Source organism: Petaurus breviceps, unplaced genomic scaffold, assembly GCF_028583685.1.
Source record: "Petaurus breviceps papuanus isolate PSGF00001 unplaced genomic scaffold, PetGlider_PUasm1.0 90418, whole genome shotgun sequence".
Classification (NCBI taxonomy): Eukaryota; Metazoa; Chordata; class Mammalia; order Diprotodontia; family Petauridae; genus Petaurus; species Petaurus breviceps.
Window position 1 is genome coordinate 3,328,270 of NW_027187246.1, and position 20,044 is coordinate 3,348,313.

Below are 20,044 nucleotides of genomic sequence, written 5' to 3' on the forward strand. Positions count from 1 at the left end.
GATGGGTAGAAAAATTTCCATTCTCTCCAGAAGGAATTATAACTGATCCAAATGAGAATTGGAGCCTTTGGCTGCTGCTTCTGTTATCATTGAGTATATGTGCCTGAAGAATGATCCAGAGAGATGTGTTTAGTAGTGAATGTCTTGGGAGTTTGGGGGAGTTCTGAGTTATTCATTTCATTGCATCTATGCTTTGAGAGGTGCTCCCAACAGCCACTTGGGGAAGATGGACAGTAACAGGAGAAAACAAGTGTCTTGCCATGACTGCCTCAAGACACATGCTTGGAGGTACATTGGATATATGATTGGAAGGTACAGAGCTGAGGTGAAGGTGAAATATAGATTTGGCAGTCACAAGATGTTTCATGTGTAGATATTTTAAATATCAATTTCCTAAGAATGTATAGTAGTTATGTCATTACTTCATATTTAAGACTTTGTCAATACACACTTTTGAATCTTGTAACATTTTGTGTGTGTGTGTGCAAAGAATAAATAACTGTCCTATTCTTGATCTTCTTTGCATATTGAATACCTTTTTACCCCCTTTTGAGGAAATTTTTGACATGAGTCAAGACTAAGCTTTAAGTGTCCCTGGGAGCAAGGAAGAACTTAACAATTTATGGAGAGAGACTGATATTTTAGAGGTGTGGCACCAGTTCACATACTTTTTGGAGAGCTGATTATTAAAATTTTAATGTAAGCATTTATGCCTCTGAAATCATGGTGCTAGATTTCTTATTTTTTAATTTTCTCAACTTAAGAAAATGATGGAAAAATTAATGATCCAAATGAAAAAAAGGACTTCTAGTTTTTGGAGAGCTGATTGTTAAACACTGACCAGCAAATTCCTGTTCACTCCTCTTTTTAGGGGTCAGGACTAAGGACAGTTCACACATAGAGGTCCAGAGTTGAGGAGAATGCATAGGAAGGACTAGTTCTCTACTGTTAAGTTATTAATACCCTCTAGAGCCCAGGGCAGAGACTTTATAATGGGAGGAAAGGGGCTGGCTCAGTAGTATTGTGCTGTTTCACTGAAATATACTTCAAGGTTATTAAAACGAAGGGTATTTAAAAGGTGGATGGCTCAACAGAGCTTTCAGAATAAGAGAAATGTACTGGGATCATTTAATATGACTCTTGATGCTTTTAACTTCTGACTGCAGACACTATCCTCATTAGCATTGACTTTGAATATCTGCCATCCCAGCCCACTGCCTGTATTCCCCTTCTTTTCAGAAGTTTTATTATTTAAACTAAATTCCCTTCCTTGGCATCAGGCATCCTTCATGAGCTGTGATTGTGTCTAACCTGAGCTTTCTTAAATTTTAATCCTTCAATTCTTTTTTTCCTTGTCATGATTTAATCATCAATGTTTCAACTACGCTGGGGGAAAATGTAGATGGGACTTTTCTTATCCAATTCTAAAAGAGCCCTTCCACTCCCTACATGTACCTCAATCGAAACACTCAGAAATGATGACAAAATGTTTGCCTATTGATTGGGATAAATTATGGTCTCTAGAGCATTCCAGGGCTTCCCTTACTGAATGCACATATATGACAAGCTTGTCTCCATGACCCTCACAGATGTAAAGAATATTTTCCTCCCCTACTCTGCAAGTGATTTGTATTGCTATTATAGATTATATTCTAATGATTTGCCTTCAGATTTGTCTGGATGTATGTTTTATCTTCTCTATGTGTCACAATTAGATGGCACAGTGGATAGAATGCTAGTTAGGATGATCTGAGTTCAAATGCCACCTCAGATACATACAAATTGAGTGACCTTCAGCAAGTCACTTACCCTCTGTTGCTTTTTGTTTTCCCACCTGTAAAAAAGAGCTTATTATAATGCCTGCCTTTTGGGTTTGTTGTGAGAATCAAATGAGAAAACATATAAAATCCTTGTGATATTGTTATATATATATGTATATATATAAATTCTTATTAATTTCCCTTGTTAACTCCTTATGTAAACTCCTTTAATGACCTTTATGTTTCCCCTAAGTACCTAGATTTTGTCCTTCATAGTCACTTGATAGAGAATAATAATATTATTATCATTATTATAACAACCTAACATTTATATAGTGCTTACTATGTAGCAGACACTGTGCTAAGCACTTTATAGAGTCTATCTCATTTGATGCTCACAACAACCCTGGGAAGTAAATGCTATTATTATCCCCTTTTTACAGATGAAGAAATTTAGGCAAATGGAAGTTAAGTGACTTGCTCAGGGTCATACAGCTAGGAAGGATCTGAGATCAGATTTGAAATCAGGTGTTCCTGATTCCAGTTCCAGCACTCTATCCATTGAGCCATCTAGCCTTTTGCTGATTGATATATGTTTACTAAATTAATGGATATAATGTTGAATGACTTGATATAATGTTATGACTGGTATTTATAACAACAGCTATGCATATTGAAGATAGAAGAATGCTTTTGCTTCTTACAAGATTTAAATCTTAAATGGAATGTTTCAAATTTAATTAATCAGTCTCATTAAAAAAATAACTTTATTTTATTGCACCTCTTTGTGTGGTGGAAGCGACCATGGATTCCTGAAGGTTGTGCCAAGAAAGTATATATTCTGATAAGTTCCAGTGAGCTGGAAAGCTTTTTTTTAAAGAAACATTTCTATAATGCCTACTGTGTGTCCAACAATGTGCTAAGTACTTTATAAATATCTCATTTGATCCTCACAATAACCCTTCATGTTGCTATTCTTCAGTCGTTTCGATCAGGTCCAATTCTTCATGACCTCATTTGGGATTTTCTTGGCAAACACTAGAGTAGTTTGCCATTTCTTTCTCCAGCTCATTTTATAGATGAGGAACTGAGGCAAACAGGGTAAAGTGACTTACTCAGGGTTACACAGCTAGTACATGTCTGAAGCTCGATTTGAAATCATAAAGATGAGTTTTCCTGATTCCAAGTTTTGTTCTATTTACTGTGGTACTTAACTGCCCAAATAACCCTTTGAAATAAGTGCTACTATTATTTCCATTTTATAGTTGAGAAAACTAAGGCAAATAGAAGTTAAATGACTTGTCCGGAGTCATATAACTTGTGAGTATCTGAGATCGGATTTGAATTCAGGTTGAAAAAAGGGCTAATGACAAAGTCCAGGCTAATCTGCCTATGTTTGGAGAGGTTCATTGCTGGGATTGCCACAAGATAAAATATAAATATCTATATCTAGATATCTACATAAATATTTTTGGCCATAGTATCTTTTTTTTTTGGAGGGGGGAAGGCAAGGCAATTGGGGTTAAGTGACTTGCCCAAGGTCACACAGCTAGTAAGTGTGTCAAGTGTCTAAGGTTGGATTTGAACTCAGGTCATCCTGGCTCCAGGGCTGGTGCTCTATTCACTGTGCCACCTAGCTGCCCCAACCATATAGCTGCCCCTGCCACATTATCTTTCAAGGAGCATCAATCAAATTATAGAGGTGTTCTATTTTTATTTTGAACTAACCAAACAATGGCTTCTTAAGTGCTGGAAAACACATCACAATAGATTATTTTTTCTTCATAGTCCTGAAATACTAAAAAATGAAAAATAAAGAACACATGCAAATGGTCTCTAATTCCTATGTGAAGGGGAAAATGATTCTCTCTTCTTTATAATCTCAAGAGAATGACCATTTTATGTGGTAACACCTTAGGCTTGTGTATTCTCCAGAAAAAAAGCTGGGAATTTTTAAAGATTTGTTCTGTCTTGTTACATCCTATTAGAAACAGACAAATGTGAGCTCCTACGGGAAATATACAAAGTAAAACCCGAGTTAAAATCCTGCTTCAGATACTTCCTGGCTGTGTGATTCTGGGCTAGTTACTTAACCTTGCTGGACCTCAGTATTTACATTTGTAAATGAGCATAATAGCATCTACCTAACAGGGTTATTGTGAAGATTGCTATAGATAATATATGTAAAAACCTTTACAAACCTTAAAAATGCTATAAAAATATTATTCATCATAGCATCATCACTATCATCATCGTTATTGTAATGGTTGTTGTTAGTAGAAACTGTACCGGTATAAGGACAAAAGACATTGATTTTGTGCAGGTTAGCAGAAAATTGACTGGTTTGGGAGTTCAGAGAACATGGATTTTCATCTTGTTTCTCTGTGACACTGTATTGGTCAGTGAATCTCTGGGGTTTAGTTACCTCATCTGTAAAACAAGGAAAGTTGACTAGATGACATCTAAAGTCCTCTCCATTTTTATATCTATAAAACTATGAGAATCAAGAAAACTGGTTCCTGCTCCAGGCTCTGCTGCTACTACCAGTGTGATGTTGGAGAATTAGTCTCTTCTCTGGATCCTCTTACTTATAAAGGGGATAGTTGTACCAGATAATCTTTAAAGTCTTATTTAGTGCTATAATTGTATTAATTTCAGGCACATTTCCCCACTTGGGAAATAAACTTTTTATCATACTTATATTTATTTTTATATTTATTTTTTTCTCTACCAAATTTGGCCAAGGTACAATTTTCAAATGGAAAACATTTTTTTTCAAATTAAATACAACCACCAAAATTTCTTAACCTTTTCTTGATACCTACAGAATTAAATCCTTATTTTCTAGGATTTTTTTTAGATTTTTTCAAAGAAAATAAAGTCAAACATATTTTTTTTGGTTTGGGGGGACAAAACTAGAAATTTGAAAAAAAAAACCATGGGAAAACAGTATTCTTTCAGTCTTCTAGACCTGTGAATATTTTATAACTGCTCTAGTTCCGTTTAAGGTTAATATTAATGGAAAATCTGGGTTGGAAGAAGAGGATAAATAGTCATGTAGTTAAAAGTTTCCTGGGATTACACAAGCATCATTTACTCTACAGTATATTATTTTAATATCTTAGTCATATTAAATATTATGTTTCAGTAGGAATTTTTTAAAGAAACCATGAATATGTTTTGGGAAAAATTTTATGAAAGTACTATTAAAATATTATATTAATTAGAAATATCTCTGCTACAATATCTGATCTTCTCTTTTTTCCTCAATATCAAATATATAGGAAGGAGACTCATGAATCTACTGGGTTATTGTAAGCGTGATTTACCTTGACATATTATTTCTTCTACTATCAATTCATTTACATCCTGATAACAAGATCCTGAGATTTAGTTGCTGTGAGCTCTTGCACTGCCTAAATTTTACTGTTTTATTTTTGTTTTCCTTGAAGTACATTCATGGTTTTGAGAAATGTGCATGATGCACTTACAAATGGCATCATTCTTTTCCTGAAAGGAAAATACAACTGACTCCATTAAAATGCTCTTTAATTAAACAAAAACAAAAACACAACCAAACAAAATGAAGCAAAACAAAAGGAAAAAAAAACACTGGAAAGATTTTCTCTTTTGAGAAGAAAATATTTAAAAATATCTTGAAGAACCTACATTGTAGGAATTCTAATTCAACATGTCCTCTCCCTCACATCATCTCTCATAAAAGCAAGCCCAGCAGACTAAGCTAGTCTCTTACCTTTTAAGAGAAATCAAAACGGTAGGATCCTAGTCCCTCCATTTATATTACTGATGAATCTTCCCAACAGGGGCAGTAAAGTCCTTGGTGTCCCATCATTTTTGTAAAAATGGTAATAGAAATGTGATGGATCACTTAACTTGGGACTTCTGATTTACATTACATACAACAAACTGATTACCCTGAACAAACGTGTTCTTAATTGTCAGGTTTAACAAGTATGACCCAAATTTGGAAACTAGTTACATATTTTATTGGTATCACAACTATAGGCTCATTATAAAATCACACAAAGTTGCAATATTGTTCAGGAAAGAATTAATTTCTTAAGAAAATAATTTAATTTTCAGTAATCACTTGACAGAAGCAATTTTCAGTTGCTATACATGTATCTTCTTGCAATACTCTGGCTGTCTATAAACATGGGATCTACTGATGCCACTTTCGCAGCAATAAAGGAGTGTATGCAGTGTAAAATAGCTGTCAGGTCCTGGAATTCAAGTTCCTGTAAGAAAAAAAAGAATAAATATACTCATTATAATACAATGGGAGAACAACAAGCTAACAAACAAACCAAGAAACCAGTGTAAAACATTCAATAACTTTAAAAGTTATGCCTATGTGCCGGGGGAGAGAAGTGGATTTATTAATAGGAAGTAGAAAACTCTGATGAATGGAAACCATCAAAACAACTATTGTTTTTTGGAATCTATGCTTCAGAAATATATGTTTTCTAGCAATCTAAGCAGAACTCTGAATTGTGCTGGGACTTAAGTGCCAGAGAACTATAATTTACAGCAACCTAGAAACCATTTATGTAGCACTTGAAGGTTTGAAAAACACTTTGTACATATGATCTCATTGGATCCTCACATGGAGCTTGTGAAATTCAAGGTTAAGTGACTTGCCCAGGGTCAGTATTTGAGGCAGAGATTTGAAGGGAGGTCTTCCTGACTCCAAGTCCACCACTCCATCCATTGTGCCACCTTACATTGTAATTTGAGCAATGCTAGATTTTAATATGTAGCGATCCTATGCAATAACAGCAAATACTCATTAAGCACCTAAGAGGGATCTGGTACTATGCTATATACTAAGTATATAAAGACAAAAAACTGAATCAATCTCTGCCCTCAGGGAGCTTACATTCTACATATCAGTATCTGTATCCCTCAAACTATTTTGGTTCTCAAATCTTATTGTAATGAATACACTCACACACATATGTATATGTATGTGTGTACCTCTTTGGAAAAGTCACTTAAACCTCTTGAGACTCAATTTCCTCATCTACATAGTGATGGGGATGTTGAATTTGTTGGCCTCTGATGTCCCTTTTAACTTTAGATCCTCATGAAATCTATGAATCCTTCATAGAGATGGTGCTTTATGTATGGTAGACATCTTCAATTCAACATGTTTACAATGGAACTCATTACCTTTTCTCGAAACCCTCCTCTCCTTTCATCCTTATTACACCATTGTCTCAGTCACTCAGGCTAACAACCTCAGAGTCATCTGGACTTCTTGCTATCTCTCATCCTCCATACCTGTTGTCAAAGCCTATAGTCAACCTGTTGTCAAAGCCTATAGATTTCACATTTGCAACCTCTCTCGAATATTCCCCCTTTCTCTCCTCTGATACTACCACTACTCAGGTGCAGGCCCTCATTACCTCACACTTGGACTATTCTAATCGCCTATTGGTGGGTCAACCTCCCTCAAGTCTCTCCCCATTCCAGTCTATCCCATAAAATTAGCCACCAAAGTGATTTTCATAAAGTGCAGGTCTGACCTACTACTCTAGTCACCCTACTACTCAATAAACTCCAATGGGTCCCTGTTGCCTCTAGGATCAAATACAACATGCTCTGGTTGGCATTCAAAGTCCTTTATAATTTTTCCTTCTCCTGCCTTTCAAGCCCTCTTATACCTTACTCTCACCAGGTAGTCTGACCCAGTGACACTGGCCTCCTGGCTGTTCCACAAACAAGATACTCCATCTCTTGCTTCTGGGAATTCTCTCTGGCTGTTCCTCATGCCTGGAATACTCTCTCACCTCTGCTCTACCTAGTTACCTCTCTGGTTTCTTTTAAGTCTCAATTAAAATTCTTTTACTTGAAGCTTTCCTCAAGTCCTCTTAATACTAGTGCCTTCCCTCCATTAATTACTTCCTAGTCATCCTATATATACCTTGCTTTGTATACATTTGTTTTCATGTTACCTTTCCCATTAAATTGTAAGCTCCTTGAGGGCAGGGAATGCCTTTTGCTTCTTTTCACATGCTCAATGCTTAACACAGTTACAGGGCCATAAATGTTTATTACTCAATAAATCAATTAGTCCAAGGAAGAAGAATAATGGGTGTGGACAAAATGAAATAGAAAATGCTTCTGGCCAAATCATCATCCACGTAATCTGGATCTGGGGTGTTTATAATATCTGGATGGTATTCATGTACCCAATATAATTGAACCCTGGCAAAGAAGAAATATCTTTTATATCCTTTAAACTACAGAATCTTGGGTTCATCATCTCTATAATGGAAATTGCCCTTTTCTGGAGATCATGAGTGACACAACTGAAATCAGAACACAATGAACTAAATTAAACCGATGTATCTAATCCTAATAGCTGTAATATCTCATTTCACCATTCTGGGCCTCAGCTTCCTTACTTATAACATAAAAAAGGTTGAACTCGATAGACTTTAACATCCCCTATATTGCTAAATTTATGCTCTTTTGCAAACTCAATAATAAGAATACCTTGGATATCTATAGATTTTTTTCTTAACATTGTCAAAGCACTTTACCTATGTTATCTCATTTGATTTTTACAGCAACCCTCTGAGGTAGGTGCTATTATTATCTCCATTTTACAGATGAGGAAATTGAATTTTGGGGGAAGCTAAGTAACTTGCCTAGGGTCACACAGCAAGGAAATCATCTGAAGTGAGATTGGAACTGAGATCTCCCCAACTCCAATGCCAACAATCCATCCACTGCACCACTTACAGCTGTTTTTGTTAACTTCATAAACATACACATTTCCTAACTAAACTTTGTGTCTCTTTCAACACAATTTTCTACAGAAATGTTTGATTGTATCAATGCCTTTTCAGTGATGGTTAGGTGACAATAATATTACATGGATGCCACTTGGATTATATAGAATATACAGTAGATTCCCAAATACAGACTCTGCACTCAAGGATAAAAAAAAAGAGGGGAAGAAAATTTTCCTAAGTGAGAGACTCAAAATTTTCCCTGGAGCAAGACAAAGAAGATTATTCAGAAACATTGGAAACTGTTGCACAGAACAATTGGAATCCACCTGAATTTCAAAGCCCTGCTGTTTCAGATTCATTATTTTCTGAACACATGGTGTTAGTAATGATGCCTTGTGTTACTATTTTATGACTAAGTAAAGACCAAAGGACTATTTTTGACTTTCAATTAGTATATTGACTGAACAAAGCTGTAGATGATTATTACTGTTGAGCCCCACAGTTCCTCAAGTGAAAGTATATTGGGGTTGTAGACTGAAAGATCTATTTTAATATTGAAGAAATCTTTGGATGTGAATATTAAAGGCCTCTGGCTCAGCATCCTGCATGAAGACTGCTAAGCTGGAAGTCAAGTTATCTTGAAAGTCTTGGCTTTGCCACTAACTTACTCTGTGGTCTTGGGCACTACTGTCTCTGGGGCACAATTTCCTCTTCTATTAAATGGAAATAATGTCACAGCAGAAATACAAGATGATGGAGCTCTGACCGAGCAATATTCTATGTGAAAAAATAAATGGCCCAGGTGTTTTATAAGATTTCAGTCTCTTAGAAGGCAGGGACCATGTTTTACCTAAATTCACAAAAATAAGGAGGTCACAGAAAACACAATATAACCTGAAAGTTTTAATTGGCATGGAGTGATTCAGTACTTTAATGGCCACCATATTCCATTTATCAAAGAAGAGAATGTCTTATGAAAGCATCTAAAATCCTTTTACAAATGATTTTATGATTACAATTAGGGTTTACAGCTGCATGGTACAAATTGCCGAGGGGTGACATGATCCAAGAATCCTTTAAAAAGGCAAATTGTTTTAAATATATTTATGAAGCAATCAGGCTAGAATTCTCTCTTTTCCCATCCAAGTGGGCAGGGAACTGAGTTGTATCATTCCAACAGAGAATCCATTAAACTCTTTTATCAGTATTTCCTCAAACTGGTATTCCTCAATGGTCACAGAATCATAGATCTAAGCCTTCAAGGAAACTCAGAGGCCATCAGCTCCAGCCTTTTCATTGATGAGACTAAGGCTGACAGAGGTAAAGCTACTTGTCCAATGTCACACAGTTATTAATTATGTGAGGAAGGACCTTAACTCAAGTCTTCCTAACTCATAGTCAGTGCTCTATCCATTTCACCACATAGCTGCCTCATAGTAGTAATAACTAACATTTATATGGTATTTTAAGATTTGCAAAGTACTTTATTATGCTCACAATAGTAAGGTAGATACTATTATTACGCCCATTTTATAGAAGAGGAAAGTGAAGCTGAGAGGTTAAGGTATAGGTAATGTTAATGGGATTTAAGATCTTCCCCACCCATTAATTGGCCTCATGTAGAGCACATTAAGCGAACTTTGCTTAAGGGAGGCTCACTTGTAGGGAGGCTTTCACACCTTTTACTAATTTCTAATTAGGCACTGAGTAATGAGAGTTGTGATGCTTCATTGGTATTTTGCTTTGGGGGCTCGATTATGAGAAAGATTTTGTGATTCCCTGGCTGAGATTCTGAGTGGCCATATGTTCAGAGCCCCCAAACTGCTCAGATGTAAAGGCTCTCTCCATCCAGGGATGTATGTAAAGTGAATAGTTGACTCAGGCAGTCAGAGCCCTACCTATTGGTCTCTAGTTCTCTGCTTGTATTTTCTCTGAAGTTCAGGGTGCTGACTTTCCCCCTAAACTAGTGAATGTAATTAAAAAAGACTGTTGACCCCCTAAACAGCTAACTTTCCTAGTAAAGCAGATCTAAGAACCTGTGCTAGAAGTTTTACTGGGTATGCCAATGTGGTCGCCGCTACAGGTATACACAACTAGTAAGTATCAAAGGCAAGATTTGACTCAAGTCTTCTTAACTTAAATTTCAGCACCCTACCCATCACACTAGCTAGCTGTCACTGACCCTAAGTAGGAGACTGGGTTTAAAGTTCAGCATGTAAGCCTTCATATTCACCCTAGTATACAATCTTCCCAGGGTACCAAGTATGAAGTGGGCTGACTTAAGAGGTCTTCAGGAAAAGACTGGATAACCATTTGTTAGAAGTATGATAGAAAGGATGAGGGATGATGCTTTGGTACAGAATTGAGAGTTTGATGGGCCGGAGGTCTAGATATGGATAAGGAGTAGAATTTAATGAAGGAAGGTGGAGGGAAAGGTGAAAAACCGATAGAGTATGGCCAGAAAATAAAATCTCAGAATTATCGAACGTGGATGTGGCACATTTGTGGATAATGTCAAGTTCAAGGGCATGGTGGAGCAGATCATGGGAACTGGGTAGACCGAGGAAATGAGTGGCTAGAGCATCTGAGGGAAAGTCATCATTGGATGCTGAATTCTTCTAGTATGACGGCAGGAGTGGGGCAAGAAAGAAAAATTATGAGTCAGGTACTAAATTTACTGAAGAAGGAGGAAAGTGACCTGGAGATCTGTAGACAATAATGACCAGAATCCTGAATGGGTGGTAGATATGAGTAACATGGTCCTCAAAGGTAAGAGATTATTGAGTGTACAGGTAGGAAGGGAGAGAATCTGGAAGTGTCAATGAGTAGCAAAGAATTTTCCATTTCCCTCACCTTGACCAGTGGGCTGAAGAGAATGAATGAAGATTCAGCCAATATTGGAAAATATAGTCAGGGAGTCTGTGTCATTATGAGGGAGCCAGGTTTCACTAATTTTTATAAGATGGAAAGTAATGAGAAAGCAAAAGATTTAGATCAAAGGGAAGTTTGCTGCCTATGGAAAAGGCATTCCAAAAGGCACAGGGGAAAGAAAGGTTGGGAATTTGGTATCCTAGGATTGAGGGGGATGGAAATAAGAAATCAGAAGGTGAGGGATGGGGAAGGGGTTTGGATGTTGACCTACAGGGGTTGAGAATCACTGGGGTGTTTAAGGAATAACAAGTGAGAGAATAATAATTATTGAATGGAAGGTGCTACTCATCTTCCCAGAGGATCCCATCATTCCCTCCTAATCAGGCAGAGACAAAGGCAGAACAAGACGGGAGACATCATAAATGGTCTGCTAGAAGGTGCCATTTCACTATTCCTCTTCAAGCCTGGGGATTGGATAGGAAAAGGCACAAGAACAGATAGAAGTTGAACCTGCAAAACAGGAGTTGGAAGTCCTATTACTTACAAACTTTCCTCTTCTTCAACTTCCCTCAAATGACAAGTGCAACAGGAGACGAAAGGCCTTAGAAAATTTGCTCCTGGTTGCTCTCCACAGTATTTTCTACTTTATCCTCAACTGAATCTATCAATTTTTTGTAAAGCACAGATTTGACCATGTATCAACATACTCCAGTGATCCCTTGTTACTTCTAAGATCAAATATAAATTCAGCTCCTTTAAGGTCATTCACAGCCTGGCCCCAGCCTATCTTTCTCTCTTTATCATATATTATTTACTTTCAGGCAATTCTTATTCTTGCCAAATTGGATTTCCATTTCCAAATATGAACATACATACATGTATATATGTGTGTACTCTCTCTTTTTCTTTCTTTTCTTCTCTTTCTTTTTTCTTTCCTTCTCTTTCTTTCTCTTTCTTTCTTTCTTTCTTTCTTTCTTTCTTTCTTTCTTTCTTTCTTCCTTTTCTCCCTCTCTCCTTCCCTCCCTCTCCCTCCCTCCTTCCTTCCCTCCTTCTCTCTCTCTCTCTCCCCACCCCATTCTCACCCATTTCCATACATTTGTGCAGACTGTCCCTCATAACAGGCACATACTTCTTCCTCACCTCTGCTTCTTAGAATCTCTAGTTTCCACAAAGATTTACCTTAAGCACTATCTTTTACATGAAGATTTTTTCAATTTATCCTAGCTGCTATCCTACCCTAATGAAATCATCTTGTATTTATTTTGTCTCCATTTAACACATATTTATATATTTCCATGTTATCTTTCCTGATAAAATACAAATTTCCTGAGGGCAAGAACTTTGTCACTTTTATATTTGTGCCCCTATCAGACAGCATAGTACATGGCACATAGTAGCTACTTAAGAAATGCTTGTGGACTGATTATTTGGTCTCCATTGGAAAGTCAAAGATAAAATAAATGAGTTATATGTGAACAGATCTGAATTACTCATCTTGGCTTCAGTTCCCAACATTCATGGGTATTTTCTTGTCAGATGACATTCATGCAAACCTCTTAAAATGTTTCCTGGGCATTTTTAGATGTGTACATTCTCCATTATTCTGATAGTAAGGAAAGTCAAACTATTTAGCATAAGCATAATTCTTGCCATCTAATAGCAGTAGAAATTTTTTGTCTTTCAACATTGATTGAACCATGAAACCTCAAAAAGCCTATTTAGAAGAAAAGGCAGATGGCAGTTGTGATAATGGTCTAGCTAGCATATGTTTCCCAATACCACACCTTCACCTTCATTTGCAACTCAGCATGCTTCCCTCCCTTCTTTCCTGCAGCTTCAAAACAAAAGGTGAGGCTTCTACTTTAAAGAAACAATACCAAATCAAACAAAAATATCTTTTAATTCTAGGATAATGCATTAGATGCAGTATATAGCCTCATTAAAACTTTATGTATTTTGAACATAAGCCTGAATTAAATGATTATCACTAGGAAACCAAAACTTCTTGGTTTGACAAGTTTCTTGAGACATCAAAGTTCTGTAGACAAATTAGGACTCTTACCAATATAAAGGTTGTTGAAGACAGAAGAAATATGGCTCTATAGATATAGGCTTGGACTTGGCATCAGAAACACCAGCCTCTTAGGGGCAGCTAGGTGGCGCAGTGAGTAGAATGCTGGCCCTGGAGTCAGGAGGACCTGAGTTTGGATCTGGCCTCAGACACTTAACATACACAAAAAACAAACAAACAAACAAAAAAAACCTAGCCATGTGACCTTGGGCAAGTTATTACACCCAATCGCCCTCCAAAAAAACACTAGCCTCTGACACATAATGATCTTTGCTATGTAACTCTGACACTTAACCTCTCAGTGCCCCCATACTACCATAAAATACCACATGTTACAGAGAAGCTTCCCAAGTATATCACTGGATGGAGTCCTCATTCAGGGAATTCACCACACCAATGAAATCATGGAGTCACATTATGACTAATCACAATTTAAAAAAATTCACAGATTTCAAGGAGTTGAGAGTATGGATTTATACTTGACTAGCAGAGTTAGAATTCAAAACCTCCTTGCTGAATTACAGTAGGAGCCTGAAATAAATAAATTAAATTACATAGTAACAGGGGTGGCCAGGTAGCACAGCGAGTAAGAGCACCAGCTCCAGTGTCGGGATGACCTGGGGATCAAATCCAGGCTCAGATACTTAGCACCACACCCAGAAATAACTGGCCGTGTAACCTTGAGCAAGTTACTTAACCCCAATTGTTTAAAAAAAAATTACATAGTAACAGACCAGAAAGATTACACTTATGGAGGAGAAAACTGACTGCACCAATAAAAGTTGTCAAGGGTTGTGTCCTCATCCTCAGACATCTCTTCATTTCCCAGATGACTGTAGTCTTTTTGGATTTCTTTGACTTCTCTACCATGCTCCCAAAGGCACAATCCTATCCCTCTTCATCTTTCTGTTCTGCCTTGTCTTCTGCTATTAGATTGTAGGCTCTTTGAGGGCAGGGACTTTTTCCATATTTTTATCTCCAGTGATTAACACAGTGTCTAGTACATTTTTGTTCATTGTCCTTCCTTTTCAAAGAAGAGCACTGATGTCATAAATTTAAGTGAGCCAGAGTTGCACAAAGTTGTCAGCCTCACTCTCTTATAGAGTAATCAAAGCATATGGCAAGAAGAAAGTCAGGATGACTGGCAATGGCCCAGGAAGCAGCAGATGACCTGGCATCTTCAATGTCTGACCAAGCTGTAAGCACTCCATAACACTTGCTTTAGCTCCCTTAATGGTCATCGGAACAAATTGTTCTCATCTGCCCATTACACCAGGGGGAGTCTTCATTTGCTTGGGTTAGACACCCTCTAACTCACTGAAGGGTTTATGAACCATTGGTTACCTTCAACCTTTAGTCCTGTCAAGACAGTTTATTAGTGTTTGGATGATGCTCATAATATAATTTATTTTTTAAATTAAATTTTATGTTCATTTTTGGGGTAAATTATCTCATATAAATTTTCTCCCTGTCTTTCCCCTACCCACTACTGCAAAACAGTGATTCCACTGTATACCCCCTCCCCCAATTTGCTCTCTCCTATATCCTCCCCCATACCCCCTCTGACTTTCCAGTAGGGCAAGATGGATCTCTATACCCCAGTGCCTGTATATCTTATTTCCCAGTTGCATGCAAAAAAAATAAATAATATATATTTTTTAAACATTTGATTTTAAAACATTGAATTCGAGATTCTTTTCCTTCTTCCCTTGTGACCCACCCTTATTGGGAAGATAAGCAATTCAATATAGGTTGTACATGTGTAGCTATGCAAAACATTTCCATAGTGGATATATTGTGAAAGACTGACTATATTTCCCTCCATCCTATCCCGACCCCCACTTGTTCTATTCTCTACTTTGACCATGTCCCTTTTTAAGTTTTTGCCTCTCCAGCCCCCCCCCCCCCAACCTTCCCTCCCTTCCATCACCCCCCCCTCTCATCCTCTTTCCCCCTACTCTTCTTCAGGGCAATTTAGTGTGAATGTCATTCCCTCCCTAAGCCAAATTTAATTAAAGTAAGGTTGACTCATTCCTTTTTCCTTCCTGTTCTTTCCCTCCATTGTAACAGTTTTCCCTTGCCTCTTCTATATGAGATAATTTACCCCATTCTGTCTCTCCCCATCTCCTCTCATTATATTCCTCTTTCACCTCTCAATTTTCACCTTTTAAGAATCATCCCTTCCTATTCAATTGGTCCTGTCCCTCTTCCTATGTATACATATATACACACACTCACATAGGTATTCATATGCCCATATACCCTCCTATATAGACATATATATGTATGCATACAAATATATACATATACATACATACACATTTATATTACCTTCAACTATTCTCATAATGAAAAAAGTTTCATGAGTTACAATTATCTTTTTTCCATGTAGGAATATAAATAGTTTGACTTTGATAAGTTCCTTATGATTTCTTTTCCCTGTTTACCTTCTCATGCTTCTCTTGCTTCTTGTATGTGAATGTCAAATTTTTGATTCAACTCTATTTTTTCATAAAGAATGCTTGAAATTCTCCTATTTCATTAAATGATCATATTTTCCCCTGAAACATGATACTCAGTTTTACTGGTTAGGCAATTCTTGGTTTAATCACAGCTCCTTTGACCTCTGGAATATCATATTCCAAGGCCTTTGATGCCTTAGTATAGAAGCTGCTAGATCCTGGGTTATCCTTATTGTGTTTCCACAATATTAAAATTGTTTCTTCCTGGCTGCTTGTAATATTTTCTCCTTGATCTGAGAACTCTGGAACCTGGCTATAATATTCCTAGGAGTTTTATTTTTAGGATCTTTTTCAAGAGGTGATCGGTGGATTCTTTCAACCTCTATTTTGCCCTCTGGTTCTAAAACATCAGGGCAATTTTCCTTGAGAATTTCTTGAAGGATGATTTCTAGATTCTTTTTTTGGTCATGGCTTTCAGGTAGCCCAATAATTTTTAAATTATTTCTCTTGGATCTATTTTCCAGGTCAGTGGTTTTTCCAATGAGATATTTCATATTTCCTTCTTTTTTTTTCATTTATTTGTATGTGTTTAATAGTATCTTGATTTCTTATAAAGTCCCTAGCTTCCATTTGCTCCAATCTAATTTTGAAGGAATGATTCTCCTCATTGAGCTTTTGAGATTCTTTTTCCACCTGGCAAATTCGGCTTTTTAAGTCATTCTTCTCCTCATTGGCTTTTTGAGCCTCTTTTGCCATCTGAGTTAGTCTATTTTTTAAGGTGTTATTTTCTTCAGTCAGATTGTTGACTCTCGTTTCATGATTTTCTTGCATCATTTGCATTTCTCTTCCCAATTTTTCCTCCACTTCTCTTATTTGGTTTGCAAAATCCTTCTTAAGCTCCTCTATGGCCTGTAGCCAGTTTGTATTTTTCTTGCAAGATTTTGGTGCAAGAGTTCTGACTTCATTGTCTTCCTCCTGTTCCATGCTTTGATCCTTTTTGTCAGGAATCCAAAGTAGGATTGCTGTGCTTGCTTTGCTTCCTTTGCTTGCTCATGTTGCCACTCAATTACTTGACTTTTAAGCTTTTTGTCACAGTAGAACTCTGCTTTCAGAGAGAAGAGCTTTGTCCCAAATCACTGAGGTTTTCTCAGCTACCAGAGCTGTTAGTTGGGTGCCCTCTCAGAAGCCTCCACTGGCTCTGATGCACTGGTCACACACCCCAGGACCTCCACCCTAGACTGCAATCCAGATCCAAGCAGGTTAAAGCAAGAGTGATTACCCCTCAGACTGGTTGCTTTGTCCCCTTACAATCTGCAGTCCAGGAGCTCTGAAGTAGCCACATGGAGGTGGCTGCTGTGCTTTGGCCACTTGTCCCTCCAGGGTGCAGAGGTCAGACTGCACTCCTGGACCACCTGTTCCCACAAAGTCCACACTGAACTTTCACTTTGTCTTTGGCATTTATGGGCTGATAAGTCTGGAAACCACCACAGCTGCTAGTGATCCACTCTCCCAAATCCCTCCAGCTGGGGTTGGTTCGAGGACATGCTGAGGCTAAAACCATGGACTCATGTGTGTCTGGGCTCAGCTCTCAGCATGCTGTGATGAACCTTTCCTGTCAGCCTGCTGGGTTGTCTTCCCAGGAGGTTTATTTCTCTCTGTCACTTTGTGGGTTCTGTAGCCTTAAAGTTTGTTTAGAGTCATTTTTATAGGTATTTGAGGTGGTTATTGAGGGAGCATATGGAGTTTTCCTGCTTCTACACCACCATCTTGCCTCCACCCCCCCCCCCATAATATAATTTCTTAGAGCAACAGGTGAGAGTTGAGTGAAAGGTGAATGATCAGACCCAAAAAAGGCTCAGCAAGCCTTTGGGTTAGTCTTCCTTGTACAGCCATACACCTGCAACATTGTAAGCATTGAATAAAGGTTTATTAACTATTATTTCACTACATGTGGCTCATAAAAGATCTTGGAGTCATAGCAAATTACATGTGAGCCAGCAGTTTGCTTATATTGTTTCAAAAACCTAGATAGATCCTAAGCTATTTAAAGGGAAGAGGAGGGATCAACATGTGGTGACAAGGTAATTTACTGTCTTTGGGTCTCAGTTTTCCCATATACAAACTTAGTAGATTGGATTAAATGATCTCAATGATGTCTTCCTAATTGAAATTCTATGATTCTCTTTAATACATTCAGCTGGTCTGGGCTGCTACACACAGACACACACACATCTATCTGTCATCTATCTCTATCTATCTATCTATCTATCTATCTATCTATCTATCTATCTATCTATCTATCTATCTATCTATCTATCTATCCATCTGCTGTTGTTCAGTTATCTCCATCTTGTCTGACTCTTCATGACCCTATTTGGGGTGTACTTGGCAAAGATACTGGAGTGGTTTGCCATTTCCTTCTCCAGTGCATTTTACAGATGTGGAAACTGAGGCAAAGTTAAATGACTTGTCTAGGGTTACATGGCTCTGTGTGTGTATGTGTATAGAATATGGAAAAATTCTGAACAATAAAAGTGAAGATACAAGTTTAAATTCAATAATATAAAGGAAACTTGTTTCTAATGGCCATTCCCTCAAATGATGACATGCTGAATACAGTGTGATTTGTTCACTTACAGCCTAAACAATTAAAAATCTTCTTCCTGTTGAAGGTCAATAGTCGGCCTCATTTATAACTGTATTCTAATTCTTCAAGCCTTGGGGAATGGATTGGACCTAGTCTTCACCATCTGTACATAGCCTTGAAAATAGTATTCTAAAGTCATTAGAGTGGAAAAATTCCATTTCCAGAGGCAATCAGAATTTGCATTGGCCCCATTCACACTTGCCAATGCTACCTCTCCTCCCCAGACTCCCAAGTTCAGTACTCTTTCCATCACACCTCACTGAGCTATATTATGCAGGTTGTTTTTTTCCCAGTATATTTGTACTTGAAATCTAATTTCCTACCAAATCTGTTTCTACCAAACCTTGGCTAGGATATTCATTTTAAACATGAAATAAAACTTGGCATTATTTACCATTTGGATGTTTTAAGACAATGGAACTTTTCTTTAATTAAGAAAAAGTTTAAGTAAGCTCCTATCTGCCTTTACAAAATATGAATTATAAGGTCAGTCATAAGTTGCAAAAATATTTCTCCTTTCACATTCCTTGGCTTTAAGTAGTCTCTATCTATCACAAGAGTGACACTTTCAATCAACATATCAATGTTAATATTACCCACATGTCCTCAATAAATCTTCTCCAGTTGAAATCACATTTCTTTATTGCACTATCCATATTTCCATCTCAGTGCACAAATTACTATACATTTGTCACCAAAATAGAAAAAAAAACATCTGTGAAGGTGATTGGCACTTCTGATAAATTACATCTATCAGAAGATTTTGGATTTTCCCTAATTGACATGTAATGACCCTTTGTAAGGCAAAAGAAAAAAATAAAAACAGAAAAGAAATACCAATAGAGAAAATTGCTGCCCTCAGCCATAACATGTTCAGTTTTAAGGCAGGGGGCACAAATCATTACTCATATATCAGGTTTCCTGTACAAGGCCCCGAAGCAGGGATAACAGAATAGTAGTGGTGCATATTTCTTCTTTGGAGGATATTTATTGAACAAATAGAATAGATGGCTATTGCGTGCAATTTGCTTTGGAAAATTGCAAATAGAACCACCAATTATGATGATTGAGGTGAAATGACATGTGCATATGCTATGGAGCTTCTAGACACTGGAGACCAAAATGATTCTTTCTGTAAAGTGTTGAGTGGTTGAAGGATATTGTACAGTGGTGTTGTAGATAGAGCTCTGGGCCTGAAGTTAAGAAGACCTGAGTTTCAAATCAGACACTTACTAGCTATATGACTCTGGGAAAGCCACTTAACTGTTTCTTGCCTCAGTTTCATCAGCTATAAAATGGGGATAATTAACCTACCTCCCAGGGTTGTTGGGACGATCAAATAAGATAATAATTATCAAGCACTTAGCGTAGTGTCTGGAGCACAGTAAGTGTTATGTAGGTGTTAGCTAATATTATTTTTATTGTTTCAAAAAGGTACTAGGCTAGCTGTCAAGAGATTTGGATTCAAT

General features: G+C 37.3%; 1 protein-coding gene across 1 annotated transcript in view; it reads right to left on the reverse strand.

The window, feature by feature from the left end:
* Window positions 1-5,115: 5,115 nt before the first annotated feature.
* Window positions 5,116-20,044, reverse strand: part of SNTG2 (syntrophin gamma 2) — a 199,540-nt gene continuing 184,611 nt past the window's right edge. The window contains exon 9 of the mRNA XM_069108692.1: window positions 5,116-6,019. Coding sequence (XP_068964793.1) covers window positions 5,888-6,019 — 132 coding nt within the window. The 3' untranslated portion in view covers window positions 5,116-5,887. The remainder of the gene's footprint in view (window positions 6,020-20,044) is intronic.